This window comes from Parambassis ranga, chromosome 15 (genome assembly GCF_900634625.1).
Source record: "Parambassis ranga chromosome 15, fParRan2.1, whole genome shotgun sequence".
Lineage (NCBI taxonomy): Eukaryota > Metazoa > Chordata > Actinopteri > Ambassidae > Parambassis > Parambassis ranga.
In genome coordinates this window covers 419,081-436,293 of record NC_041035.1, presented here as the reverse complement: position 1 = coordinate 436,293, position 17,213 = coordinate 419,081, and the positions used below count along the sequence as shown (strand labels likewise).

At 42.1% G+C, this 17,213-nt stretch overlaps 2 protein-coding genes across 2 annotated transcripts in view; both read left to right on the top strand.

Moving 5' to 3' along the window:
- The window catches only part of fbxw4 (F-box and WD repeat domain containing 4), a 36,451-nt gene extending 34,508 nt beyond the window's left edge, over positions 1-1,943 (top strand). The window contains exons 8-9 of the mRNA XM_028423233.1: positions 1,199-1,340; positions 1,425-1,943. Of these exons, the coding sequence (XP_028279034.1) occupies positions 1,199-1,340; positions 1,425-1,538 (256 nt within the window). The 3' untranslated portion in view covers positions 1,539-1,943. The remainder of the gene's footprint in view (positions 1-1,198; positions 1,341-1,424) is intronic.
- Positions 1,944-12,534: 10,591 nt separating this feature from the next.
- On the top strand, positions 12,535-16,365 carry wbp1la (WW domain binding protein 1-like a). Its single transcript, XM_028423392.1, has 4 exons — positions 12,535-12,740; positions 13,174-13,276; positions 13,639-13,800; positions 14,516-16,365. Exons 1-4 carry the CDS (start codon positions 12,672-12,674, stop codon positions 14,995-14,997), a joined length of 816 nt encoding a protein of 271 aa, XP_028279193.1. The 5' UTR covers positions 12,535-12,671; the 3' UTR covers positions 14,998-16,365.
- Positions 16,366-17,213: the final 848 nt, after the last annotated feature.

Genomic DNA, 17,213 nt, shown 5'->3' with positions numbered 1-17,213 from the left:
GTGTTTAGGGTCAGACTCTGATCATACATGTGACATTTCGTACAGATCGGACAGAAAACGAAGAAGTTATAGAGACTTTCTGTGTCCTCAGAAATGGTCAAACTTTGAGGCCACGCCCCGGCCACACCGTCAGACTTTTGTAAGAGTTTTGGAATGCGTCTATTCCCTATGGTGTCCTGAGTGGACACGACGAATTTCAGCTCAATCCGGTGACGTATGCGAGGCGTGAAAAGTTTGGCAGCAGGGTCACACATCGCCAAAAATGGCCACAAACCTTCAAATGGCGGACTTCCTGTTGGGTTTGGAGGGGGGGTCCAAGAGACTTTTTTGTGCGTCTTGAGGTGATACATATGTGTGCCAATTTTCATAATCCTGTGTCAAACCGGCCAGAGGGGCTACGCGTTGGGGGCGCTATAGAGCCATTTTTATATGTGCATTTCAAAAGTCAGCAAATTTCAAAATTTTTCGGGCGAATGAATTTTTCTACCAAGTTTGGTGAGTTTTTGGGCATGTTAAGGCCCCCAAAAATGCGATCTTAGGGGGGGAAGGAAAAAAAAAAATGAAAAATAATAATCCTAAGGGTTTCAATAGGGCTCTTGCACCATTCGGTGCTCGGGCCCTAATAAACACAACACTCCAACCCAGTGCGGCTCAGAGCCAGAGTGTATCAAATAGGTTCAGCTCAGAGGCTAACTCCTCCCCTATAATACTCTTTCAAGTTCAAAACAAATCAAATCAAAATTATTTGATATTTAACAGATAAATAACATCCCACAATGTCTGTGTTTTACAATGCCACTGCAAAGGAATGGGCCAGCACCCTTTAACTTACAGCTGCAACCTTTAACATGTTAATAAACTTTCATGTTCAACAAATACCATACACATCCACCTGTCGCCTTCAGAGTACTGACAGGTTCCCAGAGCTGTTTGAGGCTATATTTGCTCACTGACATTAGCACATGTGCAAAACAACACAAATAAAAGCGTTAAAAAACCAACTCCTCAGTTTCTTTTACAATGTATGTTTTAACGGAGTAATTCCACTTGTTAGACTCTCTTTCACTGTGTCACTACCACTTCTTAAAAGCCTGTTCTTAATAATAAGATGCACGTTGACAAATGTTGTGTTTATACTTTTTTGAGCACTCTTATGTTCTGCTTTTAATGTGCACTGCACTCCCGTTCATGCTAACAGAAAGTGTGTGATGGAGTGGGAGGAGCCTCATGACAGCACGCTGTACTGCATCCAGACAGACGGAAATCACATGATAGCCAGTGGCTCCTCATACTACGGTGTGGTACGCCTTTGGGACAAACGGAAGACTGAATGCCTGCAGGTACGTACAGCATGTCCCCTGAGTGATTAGGCTTACACCGTTTACAAAACCTCCATGTATGTGATGAGTATGTTTGTTTTGCAGTTCTTCCAGCTCAGCTCTGACACTGTGAGCAGCCCAGTATACTGCCTTAGGATCACCAGCTCTCACCTGTATGCAGCCCTGGCCACTACCCTGCACTCACTGGACTACAGGTAGAACCATAGACACATGGACGAAGTTTCCAGGTCTGAAACGTAAAGCCTATGTGCAGTGCCTTAACGTCCAGTCTGCAAAAACAGTCAAAATACATGTAGGTTCACCAAAAATGACCCTGCGTTAGGCTGTATGTATTTATTGAGTTTATAATCTGAGTCACTAGTTCCAGACATGACGTGCATTTTGTAAGTGACGTCCTGTTTATAATGAAACATAACGGGGTATACTTGTGAGGCGTGCATACTCTGTGCTCATCTCCAGCAGGCATTAACCCTCCCCACATCAGTGTCATGTGCCACTTCTCTTATAGACGATCTATGTCACATTACATATCACACAGTTGTTTTTTGTAAGGTACCAACTCAACAGAGATGTTTGATAATAAATGTTTTCAGCAATGTCAAAGCTTTGTCCTGTTTTTGACTCTGGTGAAACTACATATTTACACTTATGAGGTACTCAAAAGATATTCTGACCTTAGGTTTCTAAATAATGCAATGAATCCTCCAAACCCAGAGAATCCTGCATTTCCCATAATGCACTTAGAAATCATATTTGACTTATACAACTCCAATCTGTGATCTGAAAGGTTCCCTGATTCAGCCAAGGGATCAAAATATATTCCATCAAATCTAGTCATTGTAACATTTACAGTCATGTTTACAGTTTATCACCTCTTTCAATTCTGTGTGTTTTGTGTGAAAACATCATACAGATCATGTGATCATAGGGGGTCTTATTACTAGGAAAGTATGGACAATAACTGATGATCAGTCCTTGATGGATTGATCATCAGCAGGTGTACAGACCTCTATAAAAACAGGTGTGTGTTAATGACAAGAGAGGAAGACAAACAATCGTGTAAGTAAGAGCAGTTTGTCTGGAGGATTACCAGGAGAAAACCTCTTCTGTCAAAGAAACACCTTGCAGTCACTGAGTGGACCCTGAAGTCTTCTGTACACCAGAGTGTTCTAGAGACAAATGAGTCCATCTGTCTGACAGTTAAAGCTTGGTGGAAACTGGGTCATACAGCAGAACAATGATCCAAAGCACAGCAGCTGATCTACATCACAATGACATGATGAAATAAAAGGATAGAGGTTTTAGAATGGACTAGTCAAAGTCCAGACCTGAACCGGTACCTATTCTTTCAGAGTCGCACTGGGCTGATTTGGTTTCAACTGCTGTTGTTTGGACACAAGTACACACCTATAACTTTAACACACCTTTTACTATACTGAATGGATTCAAACCAATAAATCATTCTGATCATCTCAGGGATTCTCTCCTAAATGGAGCATGTCTCTGTCTTTGTAGAAGTCTGGATGGACATGTTTTGTTTATACTAACAATCAATGAAAACAGACAAGCCTGAATAAGAGATTAGGTAAGATTAGTATTAGTACTGTTAATGTCAGGACAAAGTGTCTGCAAAACAACAGCGGGCATAGAAAGCATGCTGGTGAATCCATTCAGCTTGAGGCAAAATGAGTTCAAATGCTCTGCTCATAAAAATATGTACCACACTGTGAATACGTAAGAAAACCCGCATGTAGGCCTTTCTTCTTCAGAGTCTGGATCCACACGAGGGCTTTGAAGTGATTAAGGTGTGTTAACTTCTGGACAAATCTTTGTCTTGAAATGCAATGTTTGGGTTGACATAGGTGTGGCCCTAGCACTGAAGATCACACACCAGAGGAAGAGTTTAACCTCCCAAAGCCACTCCGTACAACGTGAGGATACATTTGATTGACAGAGGAAATCTAAGATCACGTGAAGATGATTGAACTAGTCTAGTAAAATACTCCTGCAGTACCTAGTTTTTTACATATTCAGAAGATGGTGCAGTAATAAATGGACTAGTTGCAAAAGTCAAGCACTAGCAGTTTATTTGAAGGAGCTGTTTTTAATCAATGGAAGACGCAGTTTTATTAACAACAGTGATCTATCACCGTCTGATCATCACAACGTGTTTGAAGGAGTGTATAATAACATAAAGAACATTTCTGAGAACCTCATACAACCAGTGTCAGGGTTTCAAGGACAGCGGACACAAATGTAGGACCGCAGGCAAAACTGATTCTTTTAATAAAGTCCGAGGTCAAAGCATAGGCAGTCCGTAAGTGAAGCAAAGGTACAAGAGTAAGGCAGTCAGCAAAAAAGCACGCTAAAGCCATACACAGAGTTAGTTACTCAAAAGGTCTGAAAGGATCTACCAGAGGAATGCTTAGGCTGTCTAGAAGGCTCGTTAGCTTGGCTGACTCACAAGGAGCTGAGACACATGAGGGCAGGGCAGGCTATCGACACAGGGAGACACAGGAGGCAGTGAAGCAGACATCAAACACAAAGGAACACATCCTTCAAAATAAAACCGAAAAATATAAAACCCTAAATCAATAACAAAGAACTCCGGATCATGACAAACACTTGCTTCTCATCGGGCTGGAAAAGGGCACACTGGTTTAATTTGAGAGACTTGTTTGAGTTCAATTCCATTACAATTCAATTTTATTTAACCCTTATAAGAAGGGACCCTTCTGCTGATGGCTGGTAGATAGGACAGAGAGGATAAAAGAGACAAACATTACACAGGACAAATACAGCAGGGTATTGATGATACAAACTGAAAGCTATGTTGTGTTTATTTGATCAATTGTTATTAAGTATTCATATCAAACTGATGGAGAAAATCACACTGTGTAAAAACACAACACATCATTCAATGTAATTATTACACAGACTGACCTAAAATGCCCCAAAATAGCAGTGTCCTCTGCAAATAAAAAAGATGCTGTTCTGTTTTCTGTAATAGCCTTCCCACTGAGGGTGAGTCAATGTGAGCTTAGGAGACCTCATTTACTGAGTCTACATATAGTTTGTGCTTGCGTGTCCTTCTACCAGCCACACATGTTTTTAGGTTGTCCACTCAGTCTGATCAAGTAATGGCATATATTAGATCACATGCAATCCATTAGCTAATATGCCAGGGCAGTAAGAGGAAAAACCAGGGTGCGTACACACATTGCACACCCATGCAGCAGACGACACCCCCAGGGACCACTGACAGTTGAATTAATCATACAGGCAGTGACGGGAGTGTGGTCCCAGATTTTTAAGAGCAGGCCTTAGAAAACACCAATCAGAGCAGGCCTTACTAACACACCACTCAGAGCAGAGAAAAGAAACAACCAATGAGAGCAGGCCTTACTGACACACCACTCAGAGCAGAGAAAAGAAACAACCAATCAGAGCAGGCCTTACTGACACACCACTCAGAGCAGAGTAAAGAAACAACCAATGAGAGCAGGCCTTACTAAGAACTAATCAGAGCAGAGTAAAGAAACAATCAATCAGAGCAGGCCTTATTAACAACCAATTAGAACAGGCCTTAGTAACAAACCACTCAGAGCAGAGTAAAGAAACAACCAATAAGAGAAAAAAACAATCAGAGCAGGCTTTACTAACAATCAATCAGAGAAGAGCAAGAAAACAACCAATCAGAGCAAGCCTTACTAAGAACTAATCAGAGCAGAGCAAAGAAACAACCAATTAGAGCAGGCCTTTCTAACAACCAATCAGAGAAGAGCAAGAAAACAACCAATCAGAGCAAAGTAAAGAATATCCAATCAGAGAATTCATTACAACAACCAATCAGAGCAGGCCTTACTAGCAGCCAGGCCTAATTTTGCTTTTTATCACACGAGTCTGTTAATGTCCATGTCACCATGACTACATGTTCTTTGAGGATTACATGTGTTGTTAGATGTTCTATTGCAGTTTCGTATATTCAATAAACTGATGCCGCAGACAAACCCAACCACCTCATCCTAACTGATAGTGGATGTGCTGAGGGTCCATGTGTCAGTAGGTAGATGGGATGAGGAGTCGTGCCTGTACATGTTCTTTCTCTTCTGAAGTCACTGAGGGATTGAGAGCTTACAGAAAGGCCCTGGCCTTTACCGCTCATCTGTGATACCTATATATTGGATGACATCATCCATCTCAGAAGGTGGGACATCATGGGACACAAAGCTGCTGTCAAGCATCAGCTCTTTGAAACATACCCTGTGTTCATCCAAACACTTCAAACAAGTCTGGGTCTGTGCCTGCCCCAGAGTTTTTTTCCTTTTATCCAAACATTGCTGATCTTTTTAAGGTTGACCTCTGAGCATCTCATTATTCCACAAAAGTATTTTTATTCTGTGACTTTAACAGCATACAAGAATGTGTTGGTGCATATTCATCAGTGACACATAGGTACAGCGACCCTTCCGTGTCATTTATTCATGCTATGTATTACTGTAAACCTGTGCAGCGAATTAAATCTGGGTTTGGTTATGAAAAGTAAATTATGGTGGCTAAGAACTCCAGCCTCATAGTTGATGGTCTGGTTGAAATGTTTTCCTACAAGTTTTTGGCCTCTTAAAATGATACCACATCAAACAACCTCTGTGTCATGTGTAAGTTTATAGGTGCAAATATTGTAGCTGTCTGCGTTGCAACTAATTTTATATAGTATGTTATGTACTGTCAGGTGATTTCATTTATTATTATAATATATTATACTTATTTTGGTTGTAATGAAGAGAACTACTTTTCCTACCCACTTGGTTTAGCTTCACCTTGGAGACTTTCTCCAGAATCCGCTCTGAACAAACACAGAACACTTCTAACTTAAACAAACACAGAACAACCACTGCAGGCACCTGTCACACATGGAAATCCACCATCCTGTGACTCATTCTGTGTCATACAATGGCTAGCCCATAATTTATCCCCAGCACTTAACAAGACCGTGGTAACATGAGATGTGAAGAAATGGCTGTTTTCTTCAGTGGGGCTGAATGAAGCATATTGAATGGAAGTGGTGCTCGCTTCCCTCAGCTTGGTGTAGAGACAGAGGACAGCAGAAGTTCATATGGTTTCTGGACTAATTAACAAGCAATTTGTCATTCGTCTATCCTAGGACTTCAGCCTGGATTGGGAGCTCTGTTGAACTGGAAGAGTCCTTACTTGTGCTTACTTGTACCTCTGGGGCCATCTTGTGTGCACAAGGTGAATTACATATGGAGCTTTTGAAAGGACCATGAGACCCTTTCTGCTTCAGATTATAATGTGTAGAATGTTTTGGGGGTTTTGATTTTTATTTCACTGTTGTGCCCTTCAGCTGACTCATTACGATGAATTAAAAGACAAATAATGCATTTTTACATGTGTGAGGTGTGGTCTTGAAAGAAAGTCTTGAAATCCAATATATTTTAATCATAACAGAAAATACACATGAAGTGGAGGCTTGAGTGTGATGTAATATGTGTGTTGCTTTTTGTTTCTTGTTATTGTCTGCTACCCTCATACTTTCTAAAAAGGAGGTAGAATATACACAGCTAGTGGTCCGGGGTCCCATCACAACCACTATACATTCTATCCATGTAAAATGGTTTCCCCCACCCAGCAAGCATTCACACATACACAGTTCTCTGTACCAAACCCCCCTATCTCCTACCTTTCACCTGTCAGACGTTCCTGGGACCCTGGTGCTTAAGCGACCACAGGCCTGTCAGACCTCCAGCAGCCCCTCAAAGAAATATCCTCCCTCCTGCAACAACCCCTCCCTCACCCCTATCCCTCACAGACCTGCCAAACAAAAATAAAGTCACACTGAAGACAGAGTCAGCCAGTGGATACCTGATTGTCGCTCACAGGGTTGGGGCCTTAATCCTATTGTTTCTCCAACAGGATTACTCTTTGTGGTCCCTCTCTCCCTGTGGCTGCACGTGGAAGAAAGGCCAGATTTAAGGGGATTAGCGTGTATCCTCCTGACTTGTCAAACTAGGATGTAAGAAAGCATTGACTCCCTTGCAAACACTGAATTGAGGAGAGACAGGGAGCTTCCTACAGAGCAGGTCATGAAAGACAGTGAACAAGGCAAAATGTCTTAAGAACAATGTGATTTGTTTGCTTTTGTTTCTTTCAACTGGGCTTTAAGAAGTTCAAAAGTCCAGCACAGAGGAGAACGGCGAGGACTTCTCACATCACATCTCCCTCATTACTGTAACTCCAAACTATTTGTTAAACTCTAGCACACACTTTAATTCTGTCCTATGTCAGTTGGAACTAAATACATCTACAGTGTGCTATTGGACAACCGGCATTACAAAGGATCCATTTTAAAATAAACAATGTTTTAATTCTATTTTAGACAAATGTTTGTCCACCGGTTCATTAATTTTGTTTTTATATGGTGCATAAAAATGACAGAAACACTCTGACATGTAGTAGTAATTGAGGAATTGGTTTTGGTAGTCCTAACCTCGCTCCTGTTTCAGGTGTCTCGTCTTCCCCTCCTCCTGTGTCCCCCCCAATAATTACCTGCCCCGACCTAATGTGTTTCACACAGTTGTTGTCACAGATCGTCTTGCTTGTTCCTAAGTGTTTTAACATCCCAGTAATTGTTTGATTCTATATATCCTGTGTACTGGGCTTCCATGTTCATGGCAAATCGAGTCTTTCATTCTGCTCCAGACCCAGGTATCTGTGGTCTGAACCACCTTCACACAACTCCTCAATCTACACAGGCTGCAAGTGGGGTCTGGGTCTCTGGAAGTCCACAACCATCTCCTTGGTTTTGATGGTGTGGAGCTGTAGATGGTTCGACTTGCACCAGGTCCTCAATGCAATTCATGCAATTTCCCCATTGTGGGACTAATAAAGGTTTCTTAATCTTAATCTTAATCAGGTTCAGGCCCCCCTCCTGTCCTATATGTACATCCCACAATGGAAGTGTCTTTAGAGAGGATCTGCAGGTCTGAGGTAAGGCTGAACAGGACTGTGAGCACTGTTCCCTGTGTGCCAGGCTCTGGGTCTCTCCAAAGTACCTAGAGACAACATTTCATCAGACAGTATATAAATAAAACTTAAATAAGATTGGTGCTGATATGCTCAGATTCATCCAAACTTCATGGTCTTTTCATATAAACAACACAGGAAGCCAGCTGGAACTCACATTGGTATCCAGGGAGATGGCAGCCATCAGTCTCCCCTTGGAAGTGATCATTGTCCTATTCTGGTAGAACTCAGGGGTACCTCATCGTCAGTGTAAAATCCAGACAATCCCAAGATGGAAGCTGGACAGGCCAAACTGGGCTGTGTCTCAGACCTGCAGTGAAAAAGGGAGTGCAGTTACTGCAGAGGGAGCTAATGTGCAGCAGCAAAATACAGGCACTCAGGCATACTTACAAACAAAAAATATACCTCTAATGGTAAAATATATTGCAACCACGAGGGCCATGTTAGATGGACAAATATTTCAGATTGCACACTTTTGTTTTGTATTTCTATTTTCTGTGAATAATGGTTATACTGTTTATTTTTACCATTAGGGGTCTATGTTCGTATACTGAATGCCTGTATACTGCTGCTATTCTATTCTAAGAAAGCAAAGCCTGCATGCCTCAGACACTTAAAGAAGCTGGATATAGAGCAGGCCCAGGATTTAGGAGGGTTAAACTAATGCTGGCTTGCTAGATTAGTCTGGGGATGCAATGTATTATAGCAACAACAAAGATTGTACTGGTGCTGCCCTTTTCATTCCACAGCTGGATGTAGCAGTCAAGCAGAGGCTGAGCCATCACAGCTCAGTGTACAATGATGCTAGTTGATATTTGGCCAGTGTTTCAGTGGGTACATGTAAATGTTGAGAAACAATATAGGCCTAACCTGAGTTTGGTAACACTTCCATTAGGTCAGGAAAATCATCAAGATACTCTTAACCACATCTATAGATGATTGAAAAATAATTGGGTTCCTGCACACGTAGGTGTGGCAGGGAATGAAAAGGCAGACATACTGGCTAAATGCAATAAAAAGACACTCAAAAAATATTGATTAAATCAGAATGAAAGACCATTATAAAGAACCACTCCAACAAATCTTCGCTGAATACTGGAATCTGATCGATACAGGTCGACATCTGCACCGTAGCCAACGTTCCAGTAGGTGGCGGTAATGCACCGTGCAAGTTGTCTGCCAACCGCCCATAAACCTAAAAGAGGAAGCAGTAGTAGATCAGAGATCTGTTTTATAATCCTTAAAGAATTTGAGGGAGTTATGCAAGAGGGGGGGAAGCCGGTTGTTTGGGTCGGTGATTTTAATGCCCATAACCCTCTATGGGGCAGCAGACATAATGATAATAATGGATGTACAGTGGAGGAATGTATGGATAGATGGGAGTTGGTAGGTCTAAATGACTATAGACCTACAAGGTTTAACATCACCCATCACAGATGTTGCTCTAGCTTCTGGACAGCTGGCTTGGGTTGGGCAGTGGGATTCGATGGAATGTTACACAATAGGAAGTGATCATTTTCCTATTCTAATAAGATTTGGCAAGTGCTTACAAGTGGAGGAACACAACAATGTAGGCTAGTTTAAATATCATGAGGCGGATTGGAGCTCTTCAGAGGTAGTATGTGGCCGTTGGAGCGGTGGAGAGTGACGGGACAATAGATAAATGGAATAAGAGTTTGTGTGAAATGATAATGAGAAGTGCATATAAAAGTATTCCAAAAAAGCAAAACCTAAAAGGAAAACCAGTGCCCCCTGGTGGACAAAAGCAGTGAGGAATAGGACAAATATAGGAGAAGTATCCAACAGAGAGTAAAGCTATAGTGTGTAAAACGTTAACGGCAATAGCTCGAAGGGTGATTAAATATTCTAAAACGAGTGCTGGAGAAGATGTTGTGGAGAACTAAGTATAGAAGCATCAACAACTGAAGGTTGGCGGGCAGTGCATGGTATGTCTGGGCTGTATAGAAAAACTAAAATCCCAGTTTTAGAAAATGAGGGAAATGTTGCATCCAACAACTCTGAAAAGCTTGTAAATAAATTTAAAGCTATCCATGGAGGGAAAACATGGGTGAAGAGGGCATAAAGCAAAAGAATGAAACATTAAGGACGTTTAGGCATGCACTAGAAGTAAATGTGGAGAACTGTCATGTCTACCATTTATATTTCTCAAGAGGAAAATCAACTGCTCCAGGAAAGGATGGTGTAAGTTATCAAACTGTTCAGAATTGAAGTGAAACAGTGTTGGATGAAATATTGGCATTGATGAATTGTATTGGGAAAGAAGGAACTCTTCCTAGTGTGCATGGAAACAAGCCGTAGTGGTACCAATATTGAAACTACACTAACATCAGTGCTGTGCAGAGTAATGGAACAGATGGTCACAGATAGAAGAAAGGGATGGGTCACAGGTCAAAGTGGTTTTAGGAAAGGAAGAAGTACCATGGATGCTGTGCTTTCTCTGGATGCAGATAAAGAAAGCGATGGTTAATAAAGAGGCACTTATAGCACTTTTTCTCCACATTGAAAAGGCATATGGTTCTTTGGAAGGAAGGTCTTATAATAAAACTAAATGAAGCTGGGATAGTATGGATTAAGAACTTCTTAAGATAGGAAACTACAGGTCAGGGTTGGGAGCTCCTTATCACAGAGTGCAGTTACTGAGAACTCGTCAAGGGAGTGTGATAAGCCCAGTTTTATTCAATATGAGTAAGGATATGTTTAAGGACGTTGGGTCTGGGTTTGGACTTTCTTCATTTGCTGATGATGAGGCAGAAATGTTAAAATAATCACTAAACAGATCCAGGGAACTCTGAACAGGACAGCTGCTTGGAGCGGGAAGTGGGGTTTTAAGATGTCTGTGGAAAAATCTAAATATGTTGTGTTTGGTAAAAAGTGGAATGTGATGGGTTCAAAATATATGGACAAGTGCTGGAAAGGGTTAAAGAGTTTAAGGTTTAGGTGTATTTTGATGAAAAACTTACCTGGAAATGTTGTTAATAAGTGTGGAAACGTTGTTACTGTCATGCGGTACACTGATGGAGCTAAGGACCCAAAGAGTGGTGCAGCTGGCTTTGTGTTTTACATACCAGCCACTGCATGATAACAGCAGTGGCACAGTGGTATAGCAGGGTTGTCCAGTAACCGGAAGGTTGGTGGTTCGATCCCAACCATCCCCTCCCTAGTCACTGTTGTGTGTTCCTGGGCAAGACACTTCACCCTAGCCTGTGGCACGCCTTGCTAGTCATTGTATGACTAAAGAATAATCCCTCTGGGATTAATAAAGTATCTAAATTAAAAATTATTAAAAAATAAATAATTAAAAAAAAATGCTCATCAGTCTATACAACTGAGCTGACTGCTGTTATCAGGGCGGTCCTGATTCAGCTTCAGTGCTAGAAGTGTTGGAGAAGCCTGGCCAGATTTTATTATTGAATTACTAATAATGCTGTATAGAACTGAGAAGGCTGAGTGTCAGGGGGGTTTCTCTGGGTGCTGCACATGTGGGAGTGGATGGTAATGAGGCAGTGGATAAAACAGCCAAAAATTCACCATCACATCATCTATATCAGGGTGTGTGGGTGTGAGTGAGTGGGGTCGGTCATTAAAGAATATTCCACAGCCCTGTGGCAGAAGCAGTGGGAGACTGAGGACAAGGGGCAGCATTATGTCTGCATTCAAGACAAAGTAAATACAAAACCATGTTACCTTGGTCAAGGAAGAAGGCAGGCTGTGGTCATGACAGGACTCAGATTAGGTCATTGTGGCCTGGAATGGGATCTTCAAAAGATTGGGAAGCATGAGGATGGTCTTTGCAGAGTCCGCAATAAATTCCACACAGTTGAGCATGTGTTGATGGTTATATAAAGAACAGAGAGAGCAACTATTTTCTACTGGACCCTGGAATTAACAGAAATGTTAAATGTTAAACCCATCTGAAAACCAGCCACAGAGTGTGAAAGCAGCTTTGAATTTTATCACAGCAACAGGAGTTCTCTCCCTCTGAATACATCGAGCCATTACCAAACCTGACCTGTGGGAGGCAGCAACACGCCATATGGCATCTAGTCTGCCGGAAATGAAGGTCAGAGCTCTGGCCCGCACTCCTGAGCACAAGGTGGCGCTAAAGGCACCATTCAGCAGGACGCCAGAAGAAACGCTCCACAGAGGCTCCAACGTATGAGGGGGAGGCTGAAGTTTTTGTTTTGCTTTATTGCCGGACTGACGTTTGCTTATAATGTGACTAACAATCAGCGTTCAGTTGTACAGAAACATTAGTAGCTAGTAATTATGGCAATGGGATCACTGACGTCCAACGTTGGACAAGAAAATCCAGCGACGCCGTCCACAATCGTAGAGGTAACAGCTAACAACGTTAGCCGAGGTGTACCGCTGTACGGACTAGTGTCACCCAGAACAACTTGGGTTGTCTGCTAACGAGTACGCGTTAACAGCCGTTCCATTGCTGTTTTGTTTCGTGGCAGTGACTTACTTGCTTCTTTTTAGTAAGATAGTTCCCATTTTCGCTCAATCACAAACACAGATGCTAACGCTAACGTTAGCAGTGCTGTTAAAGTAACTCAACAATGAAGGAAAGGACAACCGTACGTCTGTTTAATACCAAATAACGCCAACGACTTTGCTAACCGATTGGCAATATGGTGCAGAAGGTAATCGAACCATGACTCCTGGCAGTAGACGAAGAAAGACAGTAAATGCATGATTAGAGGAAGCTCTTGTAATTATGCGCCACAGTTGTGTGTGTTTATTCTGAGGTGTTGTGTATTTGCAGGGCACACTGATATGCCAGGGAGTAAACAACCAAAGCTACATCTGCGAATCGGGTCACTGCTGTGGAGAGACCCAGTGCTGCAGCTACTACTATGAACTGTGGTGTAAGTTCCCCGGCTGTTTGTGTGGAGGCAGAATGAAGACTGGTTAAATCACACCATGTATCTTCTGTCACTTCACTCCTGCACTTGTTTGCAGTCACTGCCGCTGCTTGGCTGCAGCAGTCTCATATTACAGACACGCCTGTTTGCCATGTTGATAACAACAAAGCAATTACTGGTACGGGTTTTAGGAATGCCTTTACTTTCTTAAGACTGGATAAGAACCACAGCTCCTTTGTTTTCTACAGTGGTACTACATAAATCCTGTTGAAACGCCTATTATAGCAGTTCTTTTTAAACGTGTTCTAGTTGAACAGGTGTCACTTTTGTGCCATGTGTTAAGCTGTACTGTTGGTTCCATGCAGGGTTCTGGCTGGTATGGACTCTGATCATCATCTTGACATGCTGCTGTGTATGTCAACACTGGCGCTCCAAACAGCGCTTTCAGCAGCAGCGCCGACAGAATGAGATCAACCTCATTGCTTATAGAGAAGCTCACAACAACTCTCACCTACCCATCTATCTCAGTAAGTTGTTCCCTGACAGGGGCGGTGTCTGGCATACTGCTGCCTTTACACATTCCATGCGTAGTTAGTGATTCTCTCTCACATTACCAGCCAGACAACAAGTGCAAAAGAACAGGAAATGTGCTGTTAGAGTAAAGTTGCAGTGTGACACCAACTTCAGATGAGTGTGCACCATAATTCCCTCTTAGACAATGAAAGTGTGCACATGCAAATATTTTGAATTATTGAAAAACACAAATCTTTTTCTAAACGTAGGTCCGATTATGACCCAATGATCTGTGCATCATCATTAGCCTGAATTTCTAAAGATGTGTAAAAAGCTTGTTGACTTCCTGTTGGTTTTCATGGTGTTGACACATGATCCTAAGCAGCATGGGTCTACACAGAAATAGAAGTCAACAACCTCAAGGCTCAGCAAAACTGCAGTCTTGTTCAAATTCACTACGAGGGATGCTGTACAAAATAAAAGTTACATGGACCAAGAGAAGTTGAACTTCAAGTCAGAATTTGTCATAATGCAGATTGTACAGTTCAAATATTGTTATAAAAGAAGAATAAGTAGAATTTTGAAGTTCAGAAGGTGCCAGAATATTGTGGATAGCACCTGACATAAGTCAATTTCATGTCAACAATTTTTTAACTATTTCAAATTTTGTTTATTCATAGATATGGAATGATTGAAACTTCCATGTCATCTGAGTTGTTGTCTTTCCAGGGTTTCTTCCTACCTACCTTTTGCCATCCTATGAAGAGGTGATTGACCGTCCAGCCACACCCCCTCCTCCTTATACTCCTGTGCAGTCAGCATCTCCATCCATCCTACCTGAGGAAGCTTCCTCCCCACACCCGTCCATATCCTTCCCCAGTGATCCAAATGTAGCACTCGCTGCAAGTCCAGAGGCCACACAAACATATTCTCACAGCGGATTCAGCCCCAACAAGGACTTGATGCCGGGCAGGTACCGGCGCTTCACAGGGGATTCTGGGATTGAAGTGTGTGATGCCCAGGAGTTGTGGGAACAGCATGGCATTTTACAAAGAGAAGAAGAGACAGAAGAGGAAGGGGCAGGGCAAGTGGAAGACCCATGTGATCCCTGTTGTCCCCAGATCCTTGAACACAACCATTGTGTTGCAGTCAGTGATGAAAACACAACTAGACCTGCTGCTGTGGATGCAGAGCCACAGTCTCATAGGTAATCCAGATGAAACGTCTTTAACTAAACACTGCCGCAGTCTCTGATGCAATGTTATACCTTTGGTGCTCAGGCGTTTGCGCTGTCTGGCTGCCACCAGTGGATAGGACAGGCCAGGAGAAAAATATTAGAATTTTATTATATCCAATAGCTAGAGATTAATCAAGATATTGATACTTGAACTTACCCAACAGGCACTTTCTAAATATGAATGAATTGTAACCAAGATACAGTGTGTATTAGTCAGAGGCCTTTACACTGATGTGTATGTGCTGAACAGGGCTAAAAAGGTCCAATGACCACTTTCCATGCCAATGTTTAGGTTTCTAAACACAAACTTGAGGGGAATGGATGCACCTGCAGAGAAACCAACCAAGCATACTAGCACTTGGAGACAAAGACAGCACTGATGAGGTTTTAAACATCTTGGTTTGCTAACAAAAAAATGACAAATGCAGAAAAGCTACACTGCCATGTGACGTGTTGCCAGCAGCAGAGAGAACCTACGTGTTTCTGTGCTTCTTTTATTCCAAACACTGCAAGTTGTTGCATCCATGTGAACTATAATGTTTTGATTGCATTGCAAGTGCCTTAGCTAATGACTTTGGCTGGTGCATAGTACGGGTGCTTAAATAATCTCTTGGCAATAAATGTAGTTAATTGTGAGCGACAACCATGTTAATAGTGTCAGTCCATAGTTGCATACGGACTGTTTTCCCCTCCAGTGGTTTTCAGAGCAGGATGTTTCTAAGGATGCATCCTGCGGCAGATTCTACATCATTCTGATGTTCGGTAGGTTCAGTAGGCTTGTCGCTAATGAATCTGCTCATTGAGTGACCTGTAGTCAACATTGTATTGCTGCTACACGTGTAAAGGGGTGCATCCTTTGTTTATGTGGTGCAACAAGACCGCTCCATCGCAGGCTTCCTTTGTGACTGAAGCTATTCTGTTACATTGTGCAGTAATGGGTGGGTTCTTTAACAGAATGCAGCTCCACTAACTGACTTCAGAGAGCACTTGAATGTAAATATCAGGTTGCTAGGTGACATGGGCAGTGCATCACAGTGAACCAGACCACCGCCTGTAGTCAGAGAAATCCAGACCTTCATGAGCCATGCTCTGATGCAGCCGTCAGCAGGGACAGGACATGTCCCTGAACCAGCGTTTGTTCAGCAACACTACAGAAGTTTACAGTTGCACTGTGTTCTGTTGGCTTTTCAGTATACTAAACCTGCATGTAGCTGGAGACAAATTTACTACCCCCCCTTCCCCTTTTGAAACTGTCACTCTTTAAACTTTCTGTCGTTTGATACAGCACAGACCTTTAAACACGACATTTTTATACCATGGTATTAAAGATTTAATTATTTAATTTGCACAGAGTGTTTTTTTCCACATGGCTTATTGTTGTTAGTACACCTGGCCTCTTTGTTGTTGGTTGGTCAGTTGATTCTATAAAACAGCAGCAGTGATAATAATGACACTCCTAGACAGCAAGCCCACAGGTCGGGCATCAGTTTGGGTAACTAGTGCTGTACACACAGCGACCCTGTTGAAGCTTGTTTCGGAGCATCGTTGTCCGATGGCGTCACTGTATTGCCCTGTCTGTATAAAAACAGGATAAATCATCTGATCATATTACAGCTGTTTGCATTGATTCAATATTTATTTTGCAAAAACTAACCATCAAACAGGGTGTGAGCTGCAGCAGGTGCTGCTGATCAGTCCTTGATGAGCTGATCATCAGCAGGTGTACAGACCTCTGTAAAAACAGGTGTGTGTTAACACCATGACAAGAGAGGAAGACAGAAACAATGGTGTTAGAGAAGCAGCTGCTGCACATCAGTCTGAAAGACTTCTAAAACCATTTCAAACTATTTGGAGTTCAGTGTTCTACAGTGAGAAAGATTATTCACAAGTGGAAACATTCAAGACAGCTGTCAGTCTTCACAGGAGTGGACGTCCAGATTATTCACCTCAAGATCAGAGAAGTACACGATGTGAATCACATTTCTTTTACATAGTATGACTGTTATTGCACATGGAAACATTGTCATCATTTCCAGATATAAAAATATGATGTGGAGTAATTCATCTTATCCTGCAGAGGGCAGTGATACACTGGGGGAAAAGACAAGAGCTACATGTCAGAGTACACAGACCTCACTGAGCTTAACATAATGGTGCCCTAAAAATCATTAGGTAAATTATTACTGCATT

What these genes read in the sequence shown, in the direction of transcription:
- wbp1la (XM_028423392.1), top strand. Translation starts at nt 12,672, where the DNA reads ATGGCAATGGGATCACTGACGTCCAACGTTGGACAAGAAAATCCAGCG. An exon ending in CTACTACTATGAACTGTGGT is followed by an intron (nt 13,277 to 13,638) that starts GTAAGTTCCCCG and finishes GGTTCCATGCAG; the next exon opens with GGTTCTGGCTGGTATGGACT. An exon ending in TCACCTACCCATCTATCTCA is followed by an intron (nt 13,801 to 14,515) that starts GTAAGTTGTTCC and finishes TTGTCTTTCCAG; the next exon opens with GGTTTCTTCCTACCTACCTT.